Source organism: Semicossyphus pulcher, unplaced genomic scaffold (assembly GCF_022749685.1).
Source record: "Semicossyphus pulcher isolate SPU_LCO1_2020_fin unplaced genomic scaffold, fSemPul1.0.p SCAF_13, whole genome shotgun sequence".
Taxonomy (NCBI): domain Eukaryota; kingdom Metazoa; phylum Chordata; class Actinopteri; order Labriformes; family Labridae; genus Semicossyphus; species Semicossyphus pulcher.
The window spans coordinates 24,419,411-24,440,296 of NW_027211637.1; the positions used below are offsets into that span (position 1 = coordinate 24,419,411).

A 20,886-nucleotide genomic window follows, 5' to 3' on the forward strand; every position below is an offset into this window, starting at 1 on the left:
AATACCTTTTCCAAATTTATAATACTTATTAATTTGTCATTTTACTTATTGAAGTACTAAATTAATGTTTTGTGTGACAGTCATGAAAGAAAAGTGCCAACATTTTAGGAAATAGTTGCAATTACTCACCTTGCTCTCAAGCTGAGAGTTAGGCCTACATATCTGTCTGTAAAATAAAAGAGCTACAGCAAGGCCAGTCCACAGCCAGTTAGCGTAGCTTAGCATAAAGACTAGAAGCAGGGGGAAACAGCTAGCCTGGTTCTGTTCAGAAATAATTGTTCGCTTACTAGCACCAGAATATCTTACTGCATATAATTAATAAATAAATTACATGAACTACTTAGCTTCAGGGGTGTTGTTATGAAGATGTTTTAACCTTGAAATATAGTATCTAGTCTTTAAACTAAGCAAAGCTAACTGCTACTGGCTGTTGTAGCCTTGTTCTCTCTTTTTGAGTCTGAATTTCTAAATTAAAGCTCTTGTGAGGAGTTTTTCGCTCGTTATGAATCAGACTGAATTTAAATTGTGATTACTCTATTTGAGCTACAAAAGCAGACGACACCATCAGCGACAAGAGTGATTATTTCTATGTAGTTATTTTTAATGCCTGAAACTGCTGGTGGGGGGTAGGTGTCAGACGAAGTGATTAACTGCACGCTGCCTTTCTTTACATTTTCCACTGCAAAAACTTAAAGTGAGTGATACATATTGCAGGATGAGATTTTCTGTTAAAAACCACCACTTAAGCATGCAGAGGACAAAATCGGCAGAAACAAGAGGTATGGCTTTGTCCACAGATGGCGTCAAAATCAACACAAACTTATGATCCTCACAGGAGCTTTAAAAATAGTTTACTATCCAAATATATTTTATTATAATTGAATATTTAGGTTTCAGTAGTTAATTTTAATTAGTTTGACATGTGAAATTATTTGATAAAAACATACACTTGAGTTTTGCAGCACCTGTGAGGCAAACTAACAGTTGTGAAATCTCACCTTTGCTGTTTGGCAGAGTGACAGCGTAAGTAAAAATGCTGTTTCCAAGTCTGGGCTTTTAGAAAAAACTTGACTAAAATATCTCGTGAGAACAGTAGGCTACAGACCGCAGCACTTGGCCTTTAGAGGCGGTTTATATCCTCCGTGTGACAGGATGTCAATACTCACTTTAAGCTTCTTAGGGCGCTAATGAAAGTGGCCGCATATTGTCCGGGAGACAGATGGTTTCTGTCTTGATTAAGTTTTAATTTTCCTGACGGGGAAAGCTGACAGGCTTTGCTCCCACTGTGTTCACAGACCAACACATCTCTCTGTGAAAGGTACAGTGACTCCTGGGAGAGGAGCTGATGTGTGAAACTGCAGGTTTTCTTTGAGCTGAGGAGTTGGCTGTCATGTCTGTCAGCTTGGCTTGTTATTGAGCAGCACGCGGGCGGTCTCGCGATTTCTTTTTTTTCTCGCTCAGACTTTGAATCGAGGCAGAAAACTTGGAATAACTGCTGGATCAAATCTGCTGCAAACTTTTGCATCCCTCCCTGAAACGGTCGTTGGGCTCTATGGTTTCCATGATGTTAAACCAAACACTGACTGGTGCTTCAGCAACGGCTTATCATGTAAATCAAAGACCTGAGCAGAGGTAAGAGGTCTCATAATTTGTTCTTTCAACTTTTATCGCTGTTGAAAGTCTGTTTCCAACAGTAGTAGTAGTAATTCCACTATATCTTTTATACTGATAAATTGTGTTCGTTTATTCTGTTCTATTTGATTGTTGTTGGTGGACTGCTTTTTGAGTGATGATGTAAACAATAAGCACGTTTGTGTATGCTACTATGAAAAACAATAATAGCGTGCAGCTAGCCATACTAGCCTTGGCACAAACTCAATGAAAAAGGATGCATTAATGGCTGAAAATAGATGTTTAATATGTGTAAAACTTGCCAACTAATCGATTATTCGTCATCTTTTTCTTTTTTTATTAAAGTTTCTTAAATGTCAGATTAGCTTTTTTCCAGTTTTACAATATTGTAAGATATATATTTTGAAGCTTGATTCTTGGAAAAACATGTATATCAGTTGATGATGTGACGAGAGTTAAATGGAAGAAAATGCCTTTAGCAATAGTGAATTAAGCAGTAACTTCATGTCATCTTTGTACTGCATTCGTGTTGTTGTTGACATGAAAGTCCGTGCCCCAGTTTCTCTGTGACTCATGTGTAACACTACTTTAGAGGGAGAGTTTTGTTGCTAATGCAGACAGGTTTAAAGCAAAAGCGGTCATTTGAGTGAACGTCTATTTGCCTTCAAAATGTCCTCTTTTTAGGGTTTTATTATTTGCTTTGGCTTGGCTTTACTTAATGATGTAAAAGTAATTGAGCAAATCCATGCAATCGTCTTATGAACAACTTATCGGCCACATTAAATGACTTTGTGTCCTCTCTGTCTGTGCAGGTAAAATGAAGCTGATCATATTTGCTCGTCCATTACACTGGGGCCTCCTGCTTCTCTGTGTAGCAAGCGTCTGCAGCCAGCTAGTGTCCACAGGCAACCAAAGCTCCCGAGGACAGACAGGTAGGTGTCAGACCCAACCAGACCACTCTCACCCCCTGAGGGACCCGTTATGCCTCCTGGTCAACAGCCTGGTAGAGAATTATGTTAAAGCTACAAGAATATTGAACTCACTTTGCATCTCATTAGAAATATAAATATAGAATATGAAGCTTGAAGATGAAGTAAGACAGATAGCTCTCAGACGCATACATTAATGTTTAGATGCTTTTAAAGAGATTCGCTAATGCACTTAGCATAGCGTTGCAACTCAATTAGTTGAACCTGACTATACCAAGCGTATTGCTACTGTAGATGATAAACTAAACATAAACCTCTGGCATGGCATATGAGAGACAGAGGGAGGGGAAAGGGGGCTTTGTTTAATTACAGAAGTGGTGGAAGAAGTATTAAGACACTTAACTTAAATAAGAGTACCAATAAAACTAGGTAAAGTACTCCATTGTCATGTACATGTACAAGAGGGGAATCAGTAAATTTGACTTCTGGTTCTGCATTTGTACCATTCTCACTTATTTATTATTATATACATTAGGTTGGTTTTGCTACTGAATAAATGCATAAGCAGCAGTTAAAGTACATTTTATATACTCACATCAGCACAATGGGTGCCAGGACCTTCTCCTATGCTGCACCCAAACTCCAAATCTGCTCTTAAAACTCATCTTTTTAGCTAACCTTACTCACTTTAATTCCATCAACTGCATCTCATCGAAATTTTAATTATTACTGAGCTATGCAGGATTGTGCAGATGTTTTATTACTGGTGCTTTGCTGTTTATTGTGTTGTTTGTTATATGTTATTATATGATGTAAGGTGACCTTGAGTGCCATAAAAGGCGCCTTTAAATAAAATGTATTAGTATTATCTTTAGATTGGTTAAACCCGTTTGTTTTTAAATGTTTGTTTGAACCCGTCATTCCCATTCTAGTGGTCAGTCCGAGTCCAAAGAAGTGTCAAAGAAAAACTTAAATTCTTCCACCAAAATGAATTCAGTTGCTTATTTTTGGGTGAGGAGTCACAAGCTTGTAAAAGGTTTGGAAACACTGGTTTAATCCCTCACATCATTTTTTTAATATAAAGTCTACATCTGAATTCTCCTCTACTAAATTTAGTAGAGGAGAAGTGTAATGTAGCATTAAATGGAAACACACGAGTGAGTACAAGTGCTCCTAAATTGTGCATTTTTGATCTTGACGATTTACACTTTAATTATGAATTAACCTTCCAGGCCTGCAGGTGTTCACGCAGCCATGCAGACAACCCAGTTCCAACCCAGCGATACGCATGCATGGGGCTTTTTTTGTCTTTATGTTTTTACTTCTGCTTTGTTGCACCCCTTTCATGTGAAATGGCGCAGAAGCAGATGTGGGACGGATATTTCTGCTCCACTCATGATGGTTTTCATCCACTTGGTGGTGCTGTAGCTTTAGAAACACCTAAATTAAAGCTGAAAAAAAAAGCTTTGCTTATTTTATCATCTAAATGTATGCAAAGAAAAATCTTCTGCTTAGTTTTTATTCAACATCTAATTATGCCAAGAAATCATTACAATTTCTCTGCGAGGCTTCCCTCTGTTATGCCTTAGGCCACTCTTGCTGCCTCTACTTACATGCAAAATAGAGTATAAACATCTCCATTTTCTCTGAATTGTCTTCCACAGGGTCATCGCAGGAGAGGACAGGGACATGTGAAGTGGTTGCAGCTCATCGTTGCTGCAATAAGAACAAGATTGAAGAACGCTCTCAAACAGTGAAGTGCTCCTGCTTTCCAGGACAGGTGGCGGGGACAACAAGGGCTCTGCCCTCTTGTGTTGAAGGTAATATGACTTGGACCCTCTTCTCCCTCTCTTAACGGGGCATATTCTAGTGTGATATGAATTCTAATTGTCAAAGTGGAGTCCGGTGAGTCTCTTTTACCAGAGTCCACTATGCACTATCCACTAATACTGCAGCTTTCAAGGACTAGAGAGTATGACATCTGAATGAGGCTCCCCCCCCCCCCCCCCCAAACAACTATTTTTCTGAGTCCTTTCGTCTAAAAAGTGACCTTCTGCTGTGCTATGTTTTTCTCCAGCCTCCATTGTGCGCCAGAAGTGGTGGTGTAAAATGGAGCCGTGTCTTGAGGGGGAGGAGTGCCGAGTTCTCCCTGACCTCACCGGCTGGTCGTGCATCTCTGGGAACAAAGTGAAGACCACAAAGGTGAGGAGGGGCGCCTGCGTTAGCCTGAGTCACATCAGCACCTGCACTGTACAAAGGACAAAACACAAAATGGGTTTGGATCAAGACATGGTATTTATAGACCTTTAAATGCAGCCGTACAGTAAATCTCCCCTTTTATTGCATTCCTCTTAAGCAAAGCAGGGGCCGACAGACTTGTGAATGCTCATCATAAAGCTTTCTTTTAGTAAGCCCCCCTTTGATGCTGAAGGATTTCACAATCATGTATAATCACTGCTCCCATTGGCCATATCAACCCTCTTGCTCTCCACAAGGCACAGTGGGCTCAGAAAACCTAATTCTATAATCTGTTGAATGATGGGGCCAAGAGGACAAACATGAAATAAGCTGTAAACTAATTCTGAACACTAAAACCCATGTAATTAAATCTGACGGCCGAAGGAGACCCCGCTGCATCGAGAAATGCACTTTCTCATAAGTTGCTGTTTTGTCGAGCTGTTTTTATACGTTTGGTTCCTGAGGGAAACATTTTACAGTTAAACAGGGGCAAGCATGCAGTCAGTGATCAAAAGATACCCAGCAGTCATGTGGTCCATCAGATTATTGAACAGTAGAATTAATCGGAGAGAACAGCTGTGGGAGAAACACTCAGATCTTTTAATCAGAAATAAAAGAAGCGATACCACAGGGTATTGAAGACCTGTAAGAATACGTCATGCATTCTGAATTTCACTTAAGTAAAATGGCTACTGTATCCACATTTACAAAAATAGATTCAAAATAACTTGGCAGAATGGACCATTATACTATAGCATTGTACATTATTGGACTATAATTATCAAAGCATTAATGTGTGGTGCAGCTGGTAAAGAGAGGGCTGTTATTACTGATTTTATAAGCCTCTAAGTAGCATGTGAATTTCTCCTCAAAGAAAACTTCTCATCTTATTTTAACTTGCAATTATAGGCTACATCATTATTAAATTATTCATCGCATTATGTATTTTAAATCACAATCCATAAAGTATTAAATAATGCTATCAAATAAACGTAACAGACTTAAAATTATACAGTATTTGTTGATGTAGATGTGGAGTAGGTATATCCTGGTGGCCAACAGTACTTGAGTAAATAAACTTACAGTTGACCTTTATGCTAAACCTTTTTTTTTTAAGAAACAATAGGTATTTAAATATAGAAGCAGGCTTCTTATGATAATCAAGCTACTGTGGTTGATGTGATATCTGTTGCTAGCATGCTTTACTAACTGTAGCTAGCTTAAGTAAGCTAAGGCTAAAACTCCACAAACATGTTAAAACTTAACAATGTTTTTTGCTGACTCTTTTTAATGAACTCCATAAGACGGTTCCTAAATATATAAATGGTAGCTACATTCATTACAATGCTAAAAAAAAGCTAAGCTACATTTAATTAGAAAAATGTTAGCATGTACTATGTTTAGCTATAGGGCGCATTCACACCTAAAGTCTGATCCAAATGAAAGACCAAATTGTTACAATGTTGCATTTTGCCCCAAGTTTGGTTAATGTTCACACGGCAGCTTTTACAATAAGTTCTGATGCGCAAAGAAACTGCTTTCTGATTGGTCAGAATTTCCACGTGGGAAAACTCCCTGACGTAAACGTAAAGAGAGAGAGAGAGCACACGCCTCAATCACACTCAACACCATCGTGGACTTTAATGTTTTGTTCCACAGTTCGATCAGTTCCATTCTCCTTTAGTTTCTCCCTGAAAAGTTTGAATACCTCTGTGTTCTTGTGCGTTGGTCAGCTCATATTTCTATTTCCTCATTGCTCCTACGTTTGTCGTGTACTCATCTTGCTGCCTGTCTCTGCAAATGTAAGCACCCGTCAACAACCCACAATGTACAGAATCAAACCGGACAGTTGTTCGTTTGAAACAGACTTAGTCCTGTCTTTTCTTGCGGACCATGGTCCGGTTGTTTGGTCCGCACCAGAGTTCGATTCCGGCGTTCACACCAACCTAAACGAACTGCACCGAGGGGACAAACGCTCCAGGGTTCGGTTCAATCAGAATAAACAAAGCTGTTGTGAAAACCGTCCATAGAAGCAGCATTGTTTGTCTACCTCTGGTTTCATGTACTAGAAAATATATTCTAGTTATATTATTGTATATATGGGATATTTTTATTGTAGATAAAGATGTAAATAAATAATAATTGTTTGTTGTACCCATTGATTTATTATTAAGACCTGGATAAGGTGTTGCAACTCACGCTTGCCTTAAATTTTGCCCAGTGGCTGCTGACGGTATTGCAGGGAAAATATTCCCCTGCAGCTAACAGAGCATTTTCCCTCAAGACCACCATTATAAAAGAGACGTCTGTCAAACCGCACACTCTCACACATCTCACACTTAAAAACAAGGTCCACAATGACCCTTTCATAATGAATTTTTGATCCATAGAGAGAGACAAATATTTATTGGACTGAAAGGGCACCATCCTCTAGTCTGGTATCCAGGTCTTAATTTCTGGGATGGATTGGATGTATACTATAGTGGTCAAAAAACATATTGAAATAGTCTTGATGGAAATTAACAGAACCAGAGTTTGTAAATCATGTGCCTTTATATGTTCTTGTTTTCAGGTGGCACGGTAACAAGACACAAGCTCCATCCAATCAGCGCCAGCCCGTCCCGGCCTGCAGCGGTCACCTCAACTAACACAGGACTCTGAGGACAGTGAACGCCCCGTCAGATAGAGCAGAGAACAATATAGATTTAATTAGATATCTCCTGGCTGGGCTTGAAACTTCAGGAACTCATTATTTTAATTTCTTTTGGCTGGAACACGATTTTAGTTGGGGTTAATCCCAGGGAGTGGACAATCTATTAGCAATCGACTTAAGATAAAATGAGGCAGCGCCGTTCTCCCAGTCCAAACAGACAGCTCCTGCAACAGTCTGTATCATTGTCTCAGTGCTTGATATGCTGGGCACATTGTGATGCACTCAATCAAAGTTTGGATGGGCCTGCTGGCAGACACTTAGAAAGAGATTTTGTGGATTTTCAGGAGGCAGAATGAGAATCCAGTCGGTGGCTTGTGACTCTCTGTGCCGATCAAAGCGGAAAACCACAAATACTGAGAAATTTATGATTATGTAGCATTTGTAGACAATGCTGTCCCTTAGACTTACTGTGAGCTTTGTAAAGAGGTCACATCCCTTTGGACTACTCCTTACCGCGAAGAGGCACTCAAACAAACATACCTACACACAAACACACACACACACACGCAGGCTGCTTTTCGGTTGGACAGGCCACCACCTGCAAGGCTGTGACGGCACGCACACAAGCATGAAGCTCTGATGCAAAACAAGGACTGTTTGAAATGCTAATCATGGGGAGAAAGGGGAGAGAGAAGAGAAGAGGCGCTTCTTCACTGTGGAGAGTATTTACATCATGCTTTTGTTTGTCTCTCTAAACTGAGTGCTCCTGTGGAGGGAACTCCGCTCATTGTAATGATGGGAAACATTGGAGATTCTCTGCCTGGAAGCAAATGGTAACCACTAACAGAACCGAATGTTTACTGTCATTACCACTTCATCAGTTGTCCTCTTTATTTGAATAATATTCCTCGTGGACCCCTCCTGTTTGCCTCTCTTTTATCTAAGGAGCTCTGTCTTTTGCATTCTACCTTTGCAGTGAAGAGACGTTTTATAATAATAATACGAATACGGCCACTGAGAATCATCCCATCAGACTTGTATGAATGCCACACGCTGTGCTGGTTGAAAGCAGCTGAATTCTGAGCAGCGCGCTCAACATTGACTTAATGCAATTATGCATCATGATTTTTTTTTTTTTTGGGTAGTGACAAGACTCTTCACTGAGCTGTCACGCGGTCCAAGGCAACTCAGGCATGGCTTTTGCAAACAATCAAGTTCTTATTATAATTTAATGTCAGCAGTGCTGCGAATGTCGTCAAAATGGTAAAATCATGTAATTTCGAGATTCATATAATAATAATTCTAATGAACACAAAAGCATTTCTGTCCTCTAAACAGTGATGTCATCCGATTCTGGAGGATACAGGGATGAAAGGAGCTTATTTTGTAGGCTCACTGAATGCTTTTCACATAAGAAATTGTGATTTGTCGTACACAGCATCTCCCTCACAACTGTGTCATATTATAAATCAGAGGCCTGTGATGCAGCTGACAGCAGTATTATAAACATTATCTGACTGCAGAGTCAGAAGAAGGAAGAAAATACTGTTTACAAACGACCTTATATGGACAATGCTGCTCCCAGTTAAACCACAATTATTCAGTATTATTGTAGAACATTACGGAAGCCCTTAGCGGACATTCATCCATACATTTTATGTACTCAGTTTTCCCGTGATAACGAGTTATTTCTGGTCATTTTCTCGGGATCTCAACTGATTTTTTTTGTCGTTATCTCGTGAAAACAAAGCTCGTTTTCTCGTAAATAACGGGATAATTTTCCAGCGATCTAGAAAACAGGCTGGTCACTGTGATATTAAAGACCAGCCATGCTGCCATTTCCCACACTAATGAGGTAAGTTAAGCCTGTTTCTATGTTTTGTACTTTTACACCGATACGAGTTATGATCATCTGACGTCACGGTGGTGCTGCATCGTTATCTTGTGATTACGTGATAAATAAGTCGAGATCTCGAGAAAACAAACAGAAATAACTTATCGCGGGAAAATTGAGTAAATATAATGTATGGATGCATGTCCGCTAAGGGCTTCTATACAGTATATATATAACTCTATCTCTTACTTTAAGGAGTGTCAATCAGTTAGAAGATGCCATTAAGTGTTCAGACTACCTGTGGAGGATCTTACCACCTTGGAAAATTACAAATCCTACTATAGCAAAGCTTTTTAACATGATGCCCTACTCTGCCTTTGATAGGCTAGTACTCCTTGCCTTTGTTGGTTTGGTTGGCTAGGGTTCGGCATGATGACTGACATTGGATGTTCTCTCCGTGCATGCATAGGTCCCCTCCGGGTACTCCAGCATCCTCCCACAGTCCAAAGACGTGCTCATTAGGTTCACTGTTGATTCTAAATTGCCAGTAGGTGTGAATGTGTGAAAGTTGTCTGTCTCTGTGTGTCAACCCCCGTGATTGATTCAGTCCACTGTGTACCCCACCTCTCGCCCAATGACAGCTGGGATCGGCTCCAGCCCCCCGTGACCTTTAACAGGATAAGCGGTATAGATAATGGATGGATGGATGGTCTGACATTGGTTAGGTTAAAGAGGGGGTATTATGCTGTTTCACATTTTAAGACGGAAATATAATGTTACAATGTTGGATGTCCAGACTCAACGTGTGTGAAGTTTCAAATCTGCAGGTAAAAGTATGTTGGAGTTATCCCCTCAGTTCAGTCTGCAGGCTGCTGTGAACGCCAGGTTTCACACAGGTTTTTCTACACGCTGCACTTTGTGACGTCACAAGGGGGCGGGGCTTCTTAAAGGGACAGAGCTGACTGAGTCGTTTCAGGCAGAGGCTGTATGACGGCCTGCACAGAGCAACTGTAAATTATGCTAAGCTGCTCCACAGCTATCACACAGTGAAATATGAAACTTGAAATTAGCATAATATCCCCCCCAACTTTAAAAGTAAGTAAAATAAGGGAAAGCCAATCAGAGGCAGAGTAGGGCGAGTCGTGCCTTCACCATTGTAAAAAAAAAAAATGTATCCCTACCTGCTAAACCGAAGTTGTAGGGAACAGGTGTTCAGGGCAAGGAGTGGGAAGTCAACCATCTCCCTATTACAAGTCGGAGTACCATCAAAACTTAGGCTAGAAACTCAGGAGCTGGTTGTTTCTCTCTGAAAGTCCAACAGTCTTATCTCCCAGTCTTGTTAATTTATACAGAAATTTAAAGCTCATGAAGGTAAAGGTCCCAAGGTTCCCCGACTGTTCCTAGAATCTGAACATAAAGTTTGGAAAATGTAGGAACCCGTGGAGCTACATTTTCTCACGACTGCAGAAGCTGCAAAAAGAGACAGATCCATGGGGAATTGAGCTGAATAAGTTGATGTGTGACATCCATATTATTATCATCCTTACACTCTCAGGTGTTAACTTTTTCACCAATACACTGACTTTTACATAATGTATTCCTGTGCACTGTACACTGTGTATTGTACTGTTATGGTTGTATATAGTCTGTAACTTAATGCACTGCCACCTTTAAGGCCATGTTATGTCATTTAAGAGATTCTGGTTTTCACATTTTCAAGAAGAACACACTTTCCTGGAATAAAACTTAGAAATAAGGGGAAATCTTTTTACATCCCAGTGGGGTTTATGTCAGTGATGACAGGACGCGTCCTCAAATTTGTGCCTGTATTCCTAAAATATCAGCGGCACTCACAACTTTCTCCCTCTGATTCATATTTCAAAGGAGCTGCTGCTGTGACATTCATTAGGTGACTAATAGATGTGTCTTGGATAAACTCTGTGATTCAGTCAGGCAGGTTCTCGGCAAAGTTTAGGAAATCTGTGCATTGCTGCTTGATTACCTTTTTATCTGTAAAATCACAGTAAAGCCAGCCAGAGCTTCATCTCTGTTCTTCAGTGCAAATTGAGAGGAAACCCTCTGAGTACCTGTCATAATACACGGCTTTGAAAACTTAAAGCATGTTCTCAATTCAAAACGGGAGCAGCCAAAATAAGGTAATTAAAGTAGGAGTTATAGGATGCTCGATCGTATGCAGCGAGTCACAACAGATTAACATAGGATTACATAAATTCATATTTTTCTTCATTTCAGACACAAAATTAGACAGACAAAAAAAAAAGTAATTTAAAGTGCTTATATGGGCATGTATGTCCCAGATACCCAGACGTCTCCGGTTATAACTCTTGATTGTCTTCGCTGACGGTCACTTTCCTTTTTAGACTGTTTGCCTTCACCTGAGCGTCGCATTTGTTTCTTGCAGAGACCGGAAAAGCAGCCGCTTAGCTCCGCCTACCCTCTCTGGCAGACCAACCACTGCTGGCTGATGGAAAACGTGTCACTAACTGGGCGCCGCTTGGGAATTTTTCCGCAAAAGTCGTACCCAACAGCCAGTCTGTAACACTACAAATACAAAGGCTTTCATCAGTGGGCCATAGGCTCAATCACTATTGTGTTACCTCATTCGGTGATAGAGCAGATCAATCTTTGAGATTATCTTTAACAATATTAAAAAAGTTTTAGTTTTGAACACGTGTTTCCACTGAATTCTCATAACTCAAACCAGAGTAACAAACAACACGCTCCTGGCAGCTTATTTGAAATCAGTTTGCAGGTGATATGTTGCAGGAAACCTACCTTCTCTTGAGCCCCTCTACTGGGGACAGTAGTTCATGTTCACTAATAGAAAATACACTGTCCTGGGGCACATGAAAAACATAATGGAAAGGCTGTTCGGTTCCCCTTTAACAAGTTTTTCCTCATCTGGAGTTGACACTTGTAATAAAAAATGTAAACACAATTCTTCTTGTCTCGCTTTCTTTGTGTATACTGCCTGTGTATTGTGTGTGTGTGTGTGTGTGTGTGTGTGAACTAAATTAGCCTCCTTTTACTGCAGGCAACTATATAGGCGATTCAGAGCAATACACTGAAAGCAGTTTGGTTATGGCTGACAAGTTTCCTCTATTTGCTATGTCATTATGCATACATACTTTCTGCACTAGAGATACTTTTTTGCTTAATTAAAACACAGAGCTGAACAGTTTCAATTTAATGAACAAACGTTAATTGGACAATATTAATATCAGCTGTGTGTTATGCATTCTTATGCATTCATGCCTCATGGCTGCATTATACATTCAAGGAGAGAGACATCGCAAGAAAAGCACTGAAAATAACAATGTGTTTCATTTACACGTTTCTTTTCAAAGATAAAGAAGCCTAATGGATCTCACACAGTAATCACTATCTGTAACCCAGGGATTATCAGGTTAAATCTCACTGGTTTTAGTGTGAATTGACACAACTATTTTGGGTTGTATGGCGTGTTATGTTTAGGATTCTTTTTATCCCATCCTGGAGTGTTATTGCTGCAAGGTTGGCAGGCGAACACTGGAATTAAACAAGTGCCGAAAACTGCAGTTCCTAGATTGGCCACTTGAGGCTGACTCCAAAAGCGAGTAGATCCCTATTAGGCCCCGTATAATCTTTATTTACAGATTGTACATAGAGATGTAGAATCTGTAGGCAGGGACGTGGATTTCCGGGACGGTCAGAGTTCTGGGTTTCCGTTTGTAGTCCGAGTAATATTGACCAATCACGTATCAGCAGCCTGCAGTGTATGCAGGAAAAACAGTGCGTGTGGATAGCAAAAGCAGGCGGAACATGACATGCCGTTTCCAGTCAGCGTGATCTGACGACGATTTAGCTTCTTATTAATCTCTATAAACAGACATCTGCAGCAAGTTCAGCTCACAATCCGTTGTAGATCTGAAATTCAACTTGAGATAAATTCCCTAATGCAGTGTCGCGTAAGCTGTTCAGCGTTCAGATTTCCCGACATCCTCGAATGCATCAGAAATGATCGATCCGACCTCCGTTTCTTCTCCTCTTGAGGACAGACCTGACAAAGCTTCATTTTTATTTTTACTAATCTGCATGACGTTGAAATTTCGGCAAAGGTAAGACCCATTAATTAAAGTAAATCACAAGAATAACGCTGGCTACACGCCCGGCATGTTCAGCGTTATCCCCAGAGGCTATATCGTCAGAATATAGCTGATGTTATCTGAAATTGGGCCCCAAATTAAAAGTTAAATGAAGAGTTAAACATGTTTTCATGACAACGGTGGGGGTTGGCTAGGAGGTTAAAATGTAATATAACTCACCCATTTCAATTACACCAAAGCTTCGGTGTATGCATGACAATGGGTGTGGCTGCTTGGAGTGACAGGTCGGTGCTGCTCACTGTCTGCTAGCTCAGCTAATTCAGTCACTGAATTTAGCTCCTCAGCTGTGTTTTTGGTGTTGGTACCTTATGGAGAATTTGTCAAGTGAATATTGGACATATGGCTTTCTATGTTGTTAATTGTACTAACAGACCTTCCAAGAAGGCTTTTAGGTGAGTGAAGATTTAGTTTATTTTTATATGCTAGCACTAATTAACAGGTATGGGTGTCTGCGCTAACCTTACCTGCCGTGTTAGCTAGCAGCTGGCTGTAGTGATGAGGTTATTTTTAGTAGTTTCAGTGAGTATGCTGCAAGTGAGCAACGTTCCACAGGCTCCTTTAATTCCAATCATCAAAAAACTCTATCACAAGGAGCATCTTATTTAGTGGGACACACTGTAGTTAACTAGCTAAAGCCAGCTAATGAATTAGCCTTGGGCACAGACTGTATTGCTCTGATAATAAACCTATATTTGCTCATCACATGCTCCAAGCTACCATCTCCTCCTCCAGTCTATATGCTAAGCTAAGATAACCATCTGCTGACTCCATCTTCAGGCTTAACATACAGTCAAAGTGGTATCATGTTCTTATCTATTTCCCAGTAAAAAGGTGCACATACAGCATGTATTTCCTGAAATGTCAAACATTTCCTTTAAAGATTAAGACTCAATTAGGACCAGGGGGCATCAATAGTTTTATCATGTTTGATATATTGGTCCTGACATTTACACCTCTCGTTTAAAGAGTTTTTGATGACATTTAGTTTTATATTTTGCAGTTTTTGTATTTTTTAATAAGATTACATTCTTTCTTTAAAGCTTTAAAACGAATCCTGGACAAAGGAATAAATTGAGAACCTTCCCCGCTCAACCTTTTACTTTCACGTGACGAGCCCTCACAAACACTCTCTACCGTTGGCCGTGTGCTCATGTGTTCAACCCTCAAATTGGGCTAGCCTAATTTCCTCAACTATTTTTAAAGTGTCTTATATGGGTAATTGTGATTTACTGTCAGTCTCTATTTCAGTCAAACGTAAGGGTAAGGCAGAGAGTGGCGAGGAAGAAAATAACCTACAGCGAGACAGCACAGCGGAGGAGACGGATCGCACACGAGCCGGCCGCTGCTCATTTCATGTCCTGCGCTTCGACAGATGACGCTCACATTAAGTCACTGTCTTTCATGAGACAGACAAACCTCAGACGGATAGTATCTTGGTGATAAACACAGCAGTATGAAGCCACTTCAGTCCCTTCTGAAGGCATAAGTGTTTTATTTTGAAGGCTACCAGCCTGGTTACAGTTGCTAGTACTCATTTATAGGGAAACTTCACCTCATTTTTAGGGTGTCAGTGACAAGATTTCATCCCTCAATTCCAATATACCAATAATACTCAGCCTGGGGCGCCTCCATGTCACAAGAAGCCTGTTCAGCTGCTCCACAACGCTGAACCATTCTACCAAACCTATCTTTGCATACCTGTAGTTATTGTGTGCTATACGGCGCGTTGTTCACAATAGCTCGACAAAAGGCAGAGGGAGCTCATCTTTAATTCAAGGCGGGCGTTCTCACACGGAGATAAATCCTGTTCCCACTTATAAGAGGAAAAAAGCCTCCAAGTATTCATCTCTGTATTCAGCAATTATTTAGTCTACCTGTATCGTCTGCAATTTCAAAAAAAGGGTCCTATTTTATGTTTCCGCGAGGCGTTTAGGTGATGCTTTTAAGGCACACAGACTTGCTTTAACTGATTTTCTTTCCACGATGCGAGCGCTCCAGCCCATGAGATATTGCAGACACACACACGCACACACTTGTCACATTCATTTCCAAACAATCACATCAGGTTCGCAGCAGGTCACGCCTTATTCAAATTACCCCACCTGGAAACTTGAAATTTTGTTGTATTTAGTCTGCGTGATGCTGCGTAATTTGATTCAGGGTAATTAGAAGGACATTTTTAGCCCTCTGATTTAATTTACTCCCTTACATTTGTCAGCATGAATATCTGTAAAAGAGATCGTACAGACACACAAGATGTCAGCTGAGTGCCTCGGCATCGCTCTGACATAACTTGATATAAGCCGGTGCAACAGAAACGGTGCCGGTGTCATTGTAAATCTGTCCGTTTGCTTTGTGCGATCAAGTTGTTATTCCTTTGTGAGGACCTTACGGCATGAAAGGCTCGGTGTTCTCTGCATGAATCATTTAGATGAAAGCCTGAGGAGGAGGGAGAAAGGAGCATGAGGCACCTGATGTCAACTTTAATTAGAATCCAGTTTAGTCCGTGTTACCTTGACTTTGAAATCCTAGAATCCTGCAGGGGCAGTGGAGACAGATCTCTGTTACAGGATGTGATTAGACTGAGTAATCTTGCCGATTGCATGATACCACAGAAAACAACTGCAATGAGCATTTAAGAACTTTTTACCCTGTTCAGTGCTTTGTGTTTACTGTATATGCTGCATAACTTGCAGCTTCTTTCACTGCAGATATACAGTGGTATTGTCAAGAGCCAGGCAGTTAATATAATACATTACTAATAAAAAAAAAGGCTCCTCGAGCATTGATCTTCTCTCAAGCAGGTAATTATTGGTGTGTGGGGATTTTTTTCCTGACAGGAGTTATTTTACGCTTTACACCTTATCATCCCATCCAGTTGCTTTAACTTGCACCTTGATATTCATGGAAACACAGCAGCGACTTCCAAGTGCAGAGAATCGAGCATGACTAGACTGTGTGAGTGTTTTGAATGAAAAGTGTCTCAAAAATAAACCCAAGGGAGCCTCAATTCCCAGGACGTCCCTGGTGCATCATAAAAAGAAGTCAGGGCGCATCATCATCACTTGCGTCTTATTTCTCACTGTTCTGAAGCTTGATGTGAGACATCAGAGCCTACAGCAGCAGCCCAGAGAGCCACTCCAAACACTGACAGAAAATGGGACGCTGCTTGCTACCATCGTGCACATATTATGCCCACTTAGCAATCCCATGTTGGACAGGAACCATCTTTCAAATGCTAGTTCAAATTGCGATAGCCTGAAGCAAATAAACCAAGACCTAAACAGCAGGTTTGTGTATTCATACAGCCATGTATAACAGTCACTGCTGCTCCGACAAATAGTGTAATTTCAGTACAATGGACGGTGGGCAGTGTGGTGTAATTTGGCATCTGTGTTTATGCTGCACGATCCAAGGCGCAGATGGAGCAAACAGACAACATGTGCAAGGGCAGAATACCAGCAGGGAAACACTGGAAACATGCCATTCAGATGCTCATTAATTCACGATTGATCGCTGACAAAACCACACCTGGATTAACAGTAGGTACAGTGTCCACAGGCCATTACAGCTAAACATGGTTGTCTCTCCTCATTACTGCTCTTAATTGACTCAAATTAACACTCCCTGTGTTAATGAATGGGGGTGTCAACTGCTGGTATGACAAGTCAGTTGACTCTAGTTGCTATGCACATAAGATTAGCATGTTTTTTCCACTGAGAGCTACAGTCTCAATCCACTTCAGGGTTAGCTGCTGTCTCAGTTACATTTGTACTAAAAGGCTGAAGCATACACAGGGTTTGGGCTCTTTATAGCCCTATTTGTAATGTTAGGAGTGATAGGAGGTTATAGCTCTGTCTTTCCTTTTCCTCACTTTGGACTGGTTTTCATTGAGAAACAATGAGGTGGTTGGTTGTGCTATTGATAGGACGTCACGGTGGTGTCCTGAAGTCTCCATCGCACTAGTTGTGAGGTGTGGGCGCAGCGGTCTGCTAATGAGGCTCAGGTGTAAAGGCACACGGGAGAGTCCACATGAGTAGCCAACTATTGAGTTGAGCTACGGGACGACGGGAACTACTCACCTCCTACTCACCTCCTACTCATGAAATTGGACGAAGACCAGCATTGTTACTTTTCTTGTTCTTTTGAGGATCCAACCACCGATCATAAAAACCTGAACTAACGTTAACGTTTGGAGAAACGACGGAGCACGCCGCTCCCGAAGACAAGCCCCGGGAAGGCTTCCGCCAGGAGCTACTAACCACATAGTTGTTTCTCCGCTCAGTTGGAACCCCGGTCCAGCTTCTTCACCTTTTTCCTCTTTTCTTCTTGCACACTCCAGGTTAGGGTTGAGTCACACACTCAACCGTAGACGTGAATAGTCTGTAACAGTTATAAGCCTTCAATACGTCACTCTTTGACTCTGACACATACAAAAGTGTACCCTGTGCTAACAATAGACGTGGACAAAGCCACCGTGACCTCACCCATTGGTTAATTCACCACTATTTTGTGGTATTTTGGCCATCGCCATCTTTTTTGGAACCAGAAGAATCCATACTTAGACGACAGGTTGTATTCGCATTGCTAAGTCTCTGTCTTGGTTGGCGATACTATGGTAGCAACTTGTAACACACAAGAAGCGGAGCACTAAAGCACACCTTGCGTCATTCTCTAATTGACTCTGAAGAGGACCATTATCTGAAAAATATACATATTGCTGTATGTAAGAAGACTTGAAACCATCACTTAAGGCCATAACATTTTAACTGGGTAATAAATCAAATGCAATGTAATGTAAATTTCTCACCTGATTCCACAAGAGCAGACTCCCAGTGCAGTCGCTCCCTGCAGGCCATTAGAAAGAATGCAGGTTTAAGGCACATCCACATTGGCTTCACTATGGCAATTCACTACTGGAAAAAGCCACTGTCAGTCAAAGCTGGTGTTCTCTGTAATCGATAGAAGCAATAACATTTGAAATTGGCGCCATAGCTGTGGAGAAAGTTGTACAAACAGCTTGTGGTTTCGTCTATTCGACATTCCCACAACACCCAGCGTGCATTGCGACCATGTCTCTTAAAGGAACGGCCCAGTGAGAGACGCTGGAGTGAAATACTACTGTTTTCCAGTCAAGGACATTGCGGTACAGAATTCGAAATACGACGAGAATATTCCGGTGGATCGTCTTAAAAAATCTTCAGGTCTGAAGTCTACATTTCAAACCTGACGATTTTGAACGAGACATGACATCGGAGGCGGGCGTCCTAGATTGAGGAATCGTAGTTTAGCGAACTCCCTGGCCTCCGCCAGATGATGCGTTTTATGTAGCCTGGCGGAGGTTTTCCAGGGCCCATCGGATGAAGCGGATAGCGTCCCCCAAAGGCACAGAGCCAAAGTGCATTTTTTTCTACCATAATGGCGTTAGCTCTCCATAATAACATGATAGGACTGAGGTTGAAAGTCAGCGAACTGGCCCTCTAAAACCAGAGGCTACATCCACTTCTTACAGCCTACGATGCAAAGGAATGGGAAAAGCTCTATCATTATTTCCTTTAGCTGTCATACAACAGCAGGTTGTATCCTCAGATTTTCGTGACCCAATAGATTTCAACAGTCTGCCAAGAAAGATAAAATATTTGCCAGGGGCATAACCAAAGGTTAAATCCAATATTTCCACAGACAGCCCGCGCAGTGTACTAAACGCAGGTACTAGCTAAGAAAAGTTGAGCAGAGGTATTGGATTTAATTATTGGTTTCATCACAAGCAACCATTTTATCTCTAAATGCAGAAAGCGGACATCTCTGGGATCACAAAAATGTGTTTGAAGATGCAGCCTGCCTCTGTATACAGGTACTAAATAACATTTTGACTTTCTCTTAAGGTTTGCATAAGGAACGCCATGTGACCGAACCACTGAGTAATGTACGAAGTGCAGAGATAAAACAAGGTTTTGAGAGACTCATGGGAGCTGTCATTGTTGATCTTAAAAGCACACGACATTGGAAGAAATAAGAACATTTTTACCTCATGAATGGGAGAACTGTTAAATTAGAATGAATAGAAAAGCACTCCTTTTAAACAAAGCTGGATAGTGGGGTGGACAGTCGAAAATAATGAAGCCGAAGCTCCAGGTAGAACTTTCATTTTTCCTGAAGACGGATGACACCCGGCACAGCAGCAGCAGTCAGAGTTCCTCCTGGAATAAATCCTGCAGGGCAGCGGCTGTGAAAGCAACGGTCAGTACCCCACTGTGATACTGCATCAAAGTGTTGTAAATATTGGAGCCAGTCCTGTAACCCATTCATCTAAGTGTGTAATCGTTCCTACCTACAATATATACCTGTGTGTACAGAGACCAGGAGTAACTCCAGTAAATAACCCGGGTGTCAGGCCGAGCAACTTTTAGCTATGCCAGCTTTGCCTCCAATTCAATGTTTATCGACAGAAATGTGAATGTTATTTGTTCCTCACTGGAGGCACAGTCACGAACAAATTGTCTTTTTTAATCACAATTCAATTAATAATTATTAGTTTAAGCCTTTAATGTTTATATGCTTTCCCACTTTTTGTTACTCGACCCAAAATAAAACAATGCACCATGTCTCGGAATTCAACTCTGATTCTTCTGTGTGTCAATCAATCAATGTGTTGCTGTCAAGGCTGTTACTGTGAGTCATAGACAAGCTTCATTAGCTGAGGCATTTGTGGGTCAGGCAGAATGCTGTCAGTATGCTAATGGTTAGCTTTTATGCTAAGAAAAGGTCAGTCTAAAGAGATCCAGTTACTCCTTCCTTCCAACCTGGCATGAAAATGCTGCGTTCAGGGTGTAATTGATGTTGGAAGGTGCTCTGGGTAGATTTGCCAACAGCTGACCCATTCTGATGAAAATGCCTGTGATGCGTGCATTAACGCGTACGTGTGCGCATACAAAAACGCTTAATGTTTGAAATTATGGTAATCCTAGAGTGGAATGAATCCTCTCATTTAGCTAAGAGAATAAAGCAGATGCATATTTGCTAACAACTCAAAATCCTCTGTAGAGCATGGTGGGAATAATGGGAAAAAATGTTTCAGAGAATTGGAACGAATCGCCCAATTCAAGGAATCAGTGAAATTTTGTCATCACAAATCACAAATAAACTTTGGGTTGATGGTAAGAAACTTTGTATTAATTCACATAGAAGTGCTAGATAAGCTTGTATATGGTGTTAGTTCATACTGTTCATTTCTGTTGGTGTAGCATAACCAAGCTTAAAAATGGTTTATTAGCATGACCATAATAACAAGTAAAGCGATTTTTAAACTCATATTCTTTGTATCATCCACAGTTTGCAGATAAAGACCCAAAGCTTATGAACGCACCAACATGAACACACAAAAGTCAGAAGAATGACTTGACCAACAGAGGAGAACGTTGGGAGCTTAATGAA

General features: G+C 40.9%; 1 protein-coding gene across 1 annotated transcript; it reads left to right on the forward strand.

Annotated features, from left to right (window-relative positions):
• Window positions 1-2,449: 2,449 nt before the first annotated feature.
• On the forward strand, window positions 2,450-7,383 carry LOC138589384 (chemokine-like protein TAFA-4). Its single transcript, XM_069659647.1, has 4 exons — window positions 2,450-2,564; window positions 4,226-4,381; window positions 4,639-4,811; window positions 7,372-7,383. Exons 1-4 carry the CDS (start codon window positions 2,450-2,452, stop codon window positions 7,381-7,383), a joined length of 456 nt encoding a protein of 151 aa, XP_069515748.1.
• Window positions 7,384-20,886: the final 13,503 nt, after the last annotated feature.

What these genes read in the sequence shown, in the direction of transcription:
- LOC138589384 (XM_069659647.1), top strand. Translation starts at nt 2,450, where the DNA reads ATGAAGCTGATCATATTTGCTCGTCCATTACACTGGGGCCTCCTGCTT. An exon ending in AAGCTCCCGAGGACAGACAG is followed by an intron (nt 2,565 to 4,225) that starts GTAGGTGTCAGA and finishes TGTCTTCCACAG; the next exon opens with GGTCATCGCAGGAGAGGACA. An exon ending in TCTGCCCTCTTGTGTTGAAG is followed by an intron (nt 4,382 to 4,638) that starts GTAATATGACTT and finishes GTTTTTCTCCAG; the next exon opens with CCTCCATTGTGCGCCAGAAG.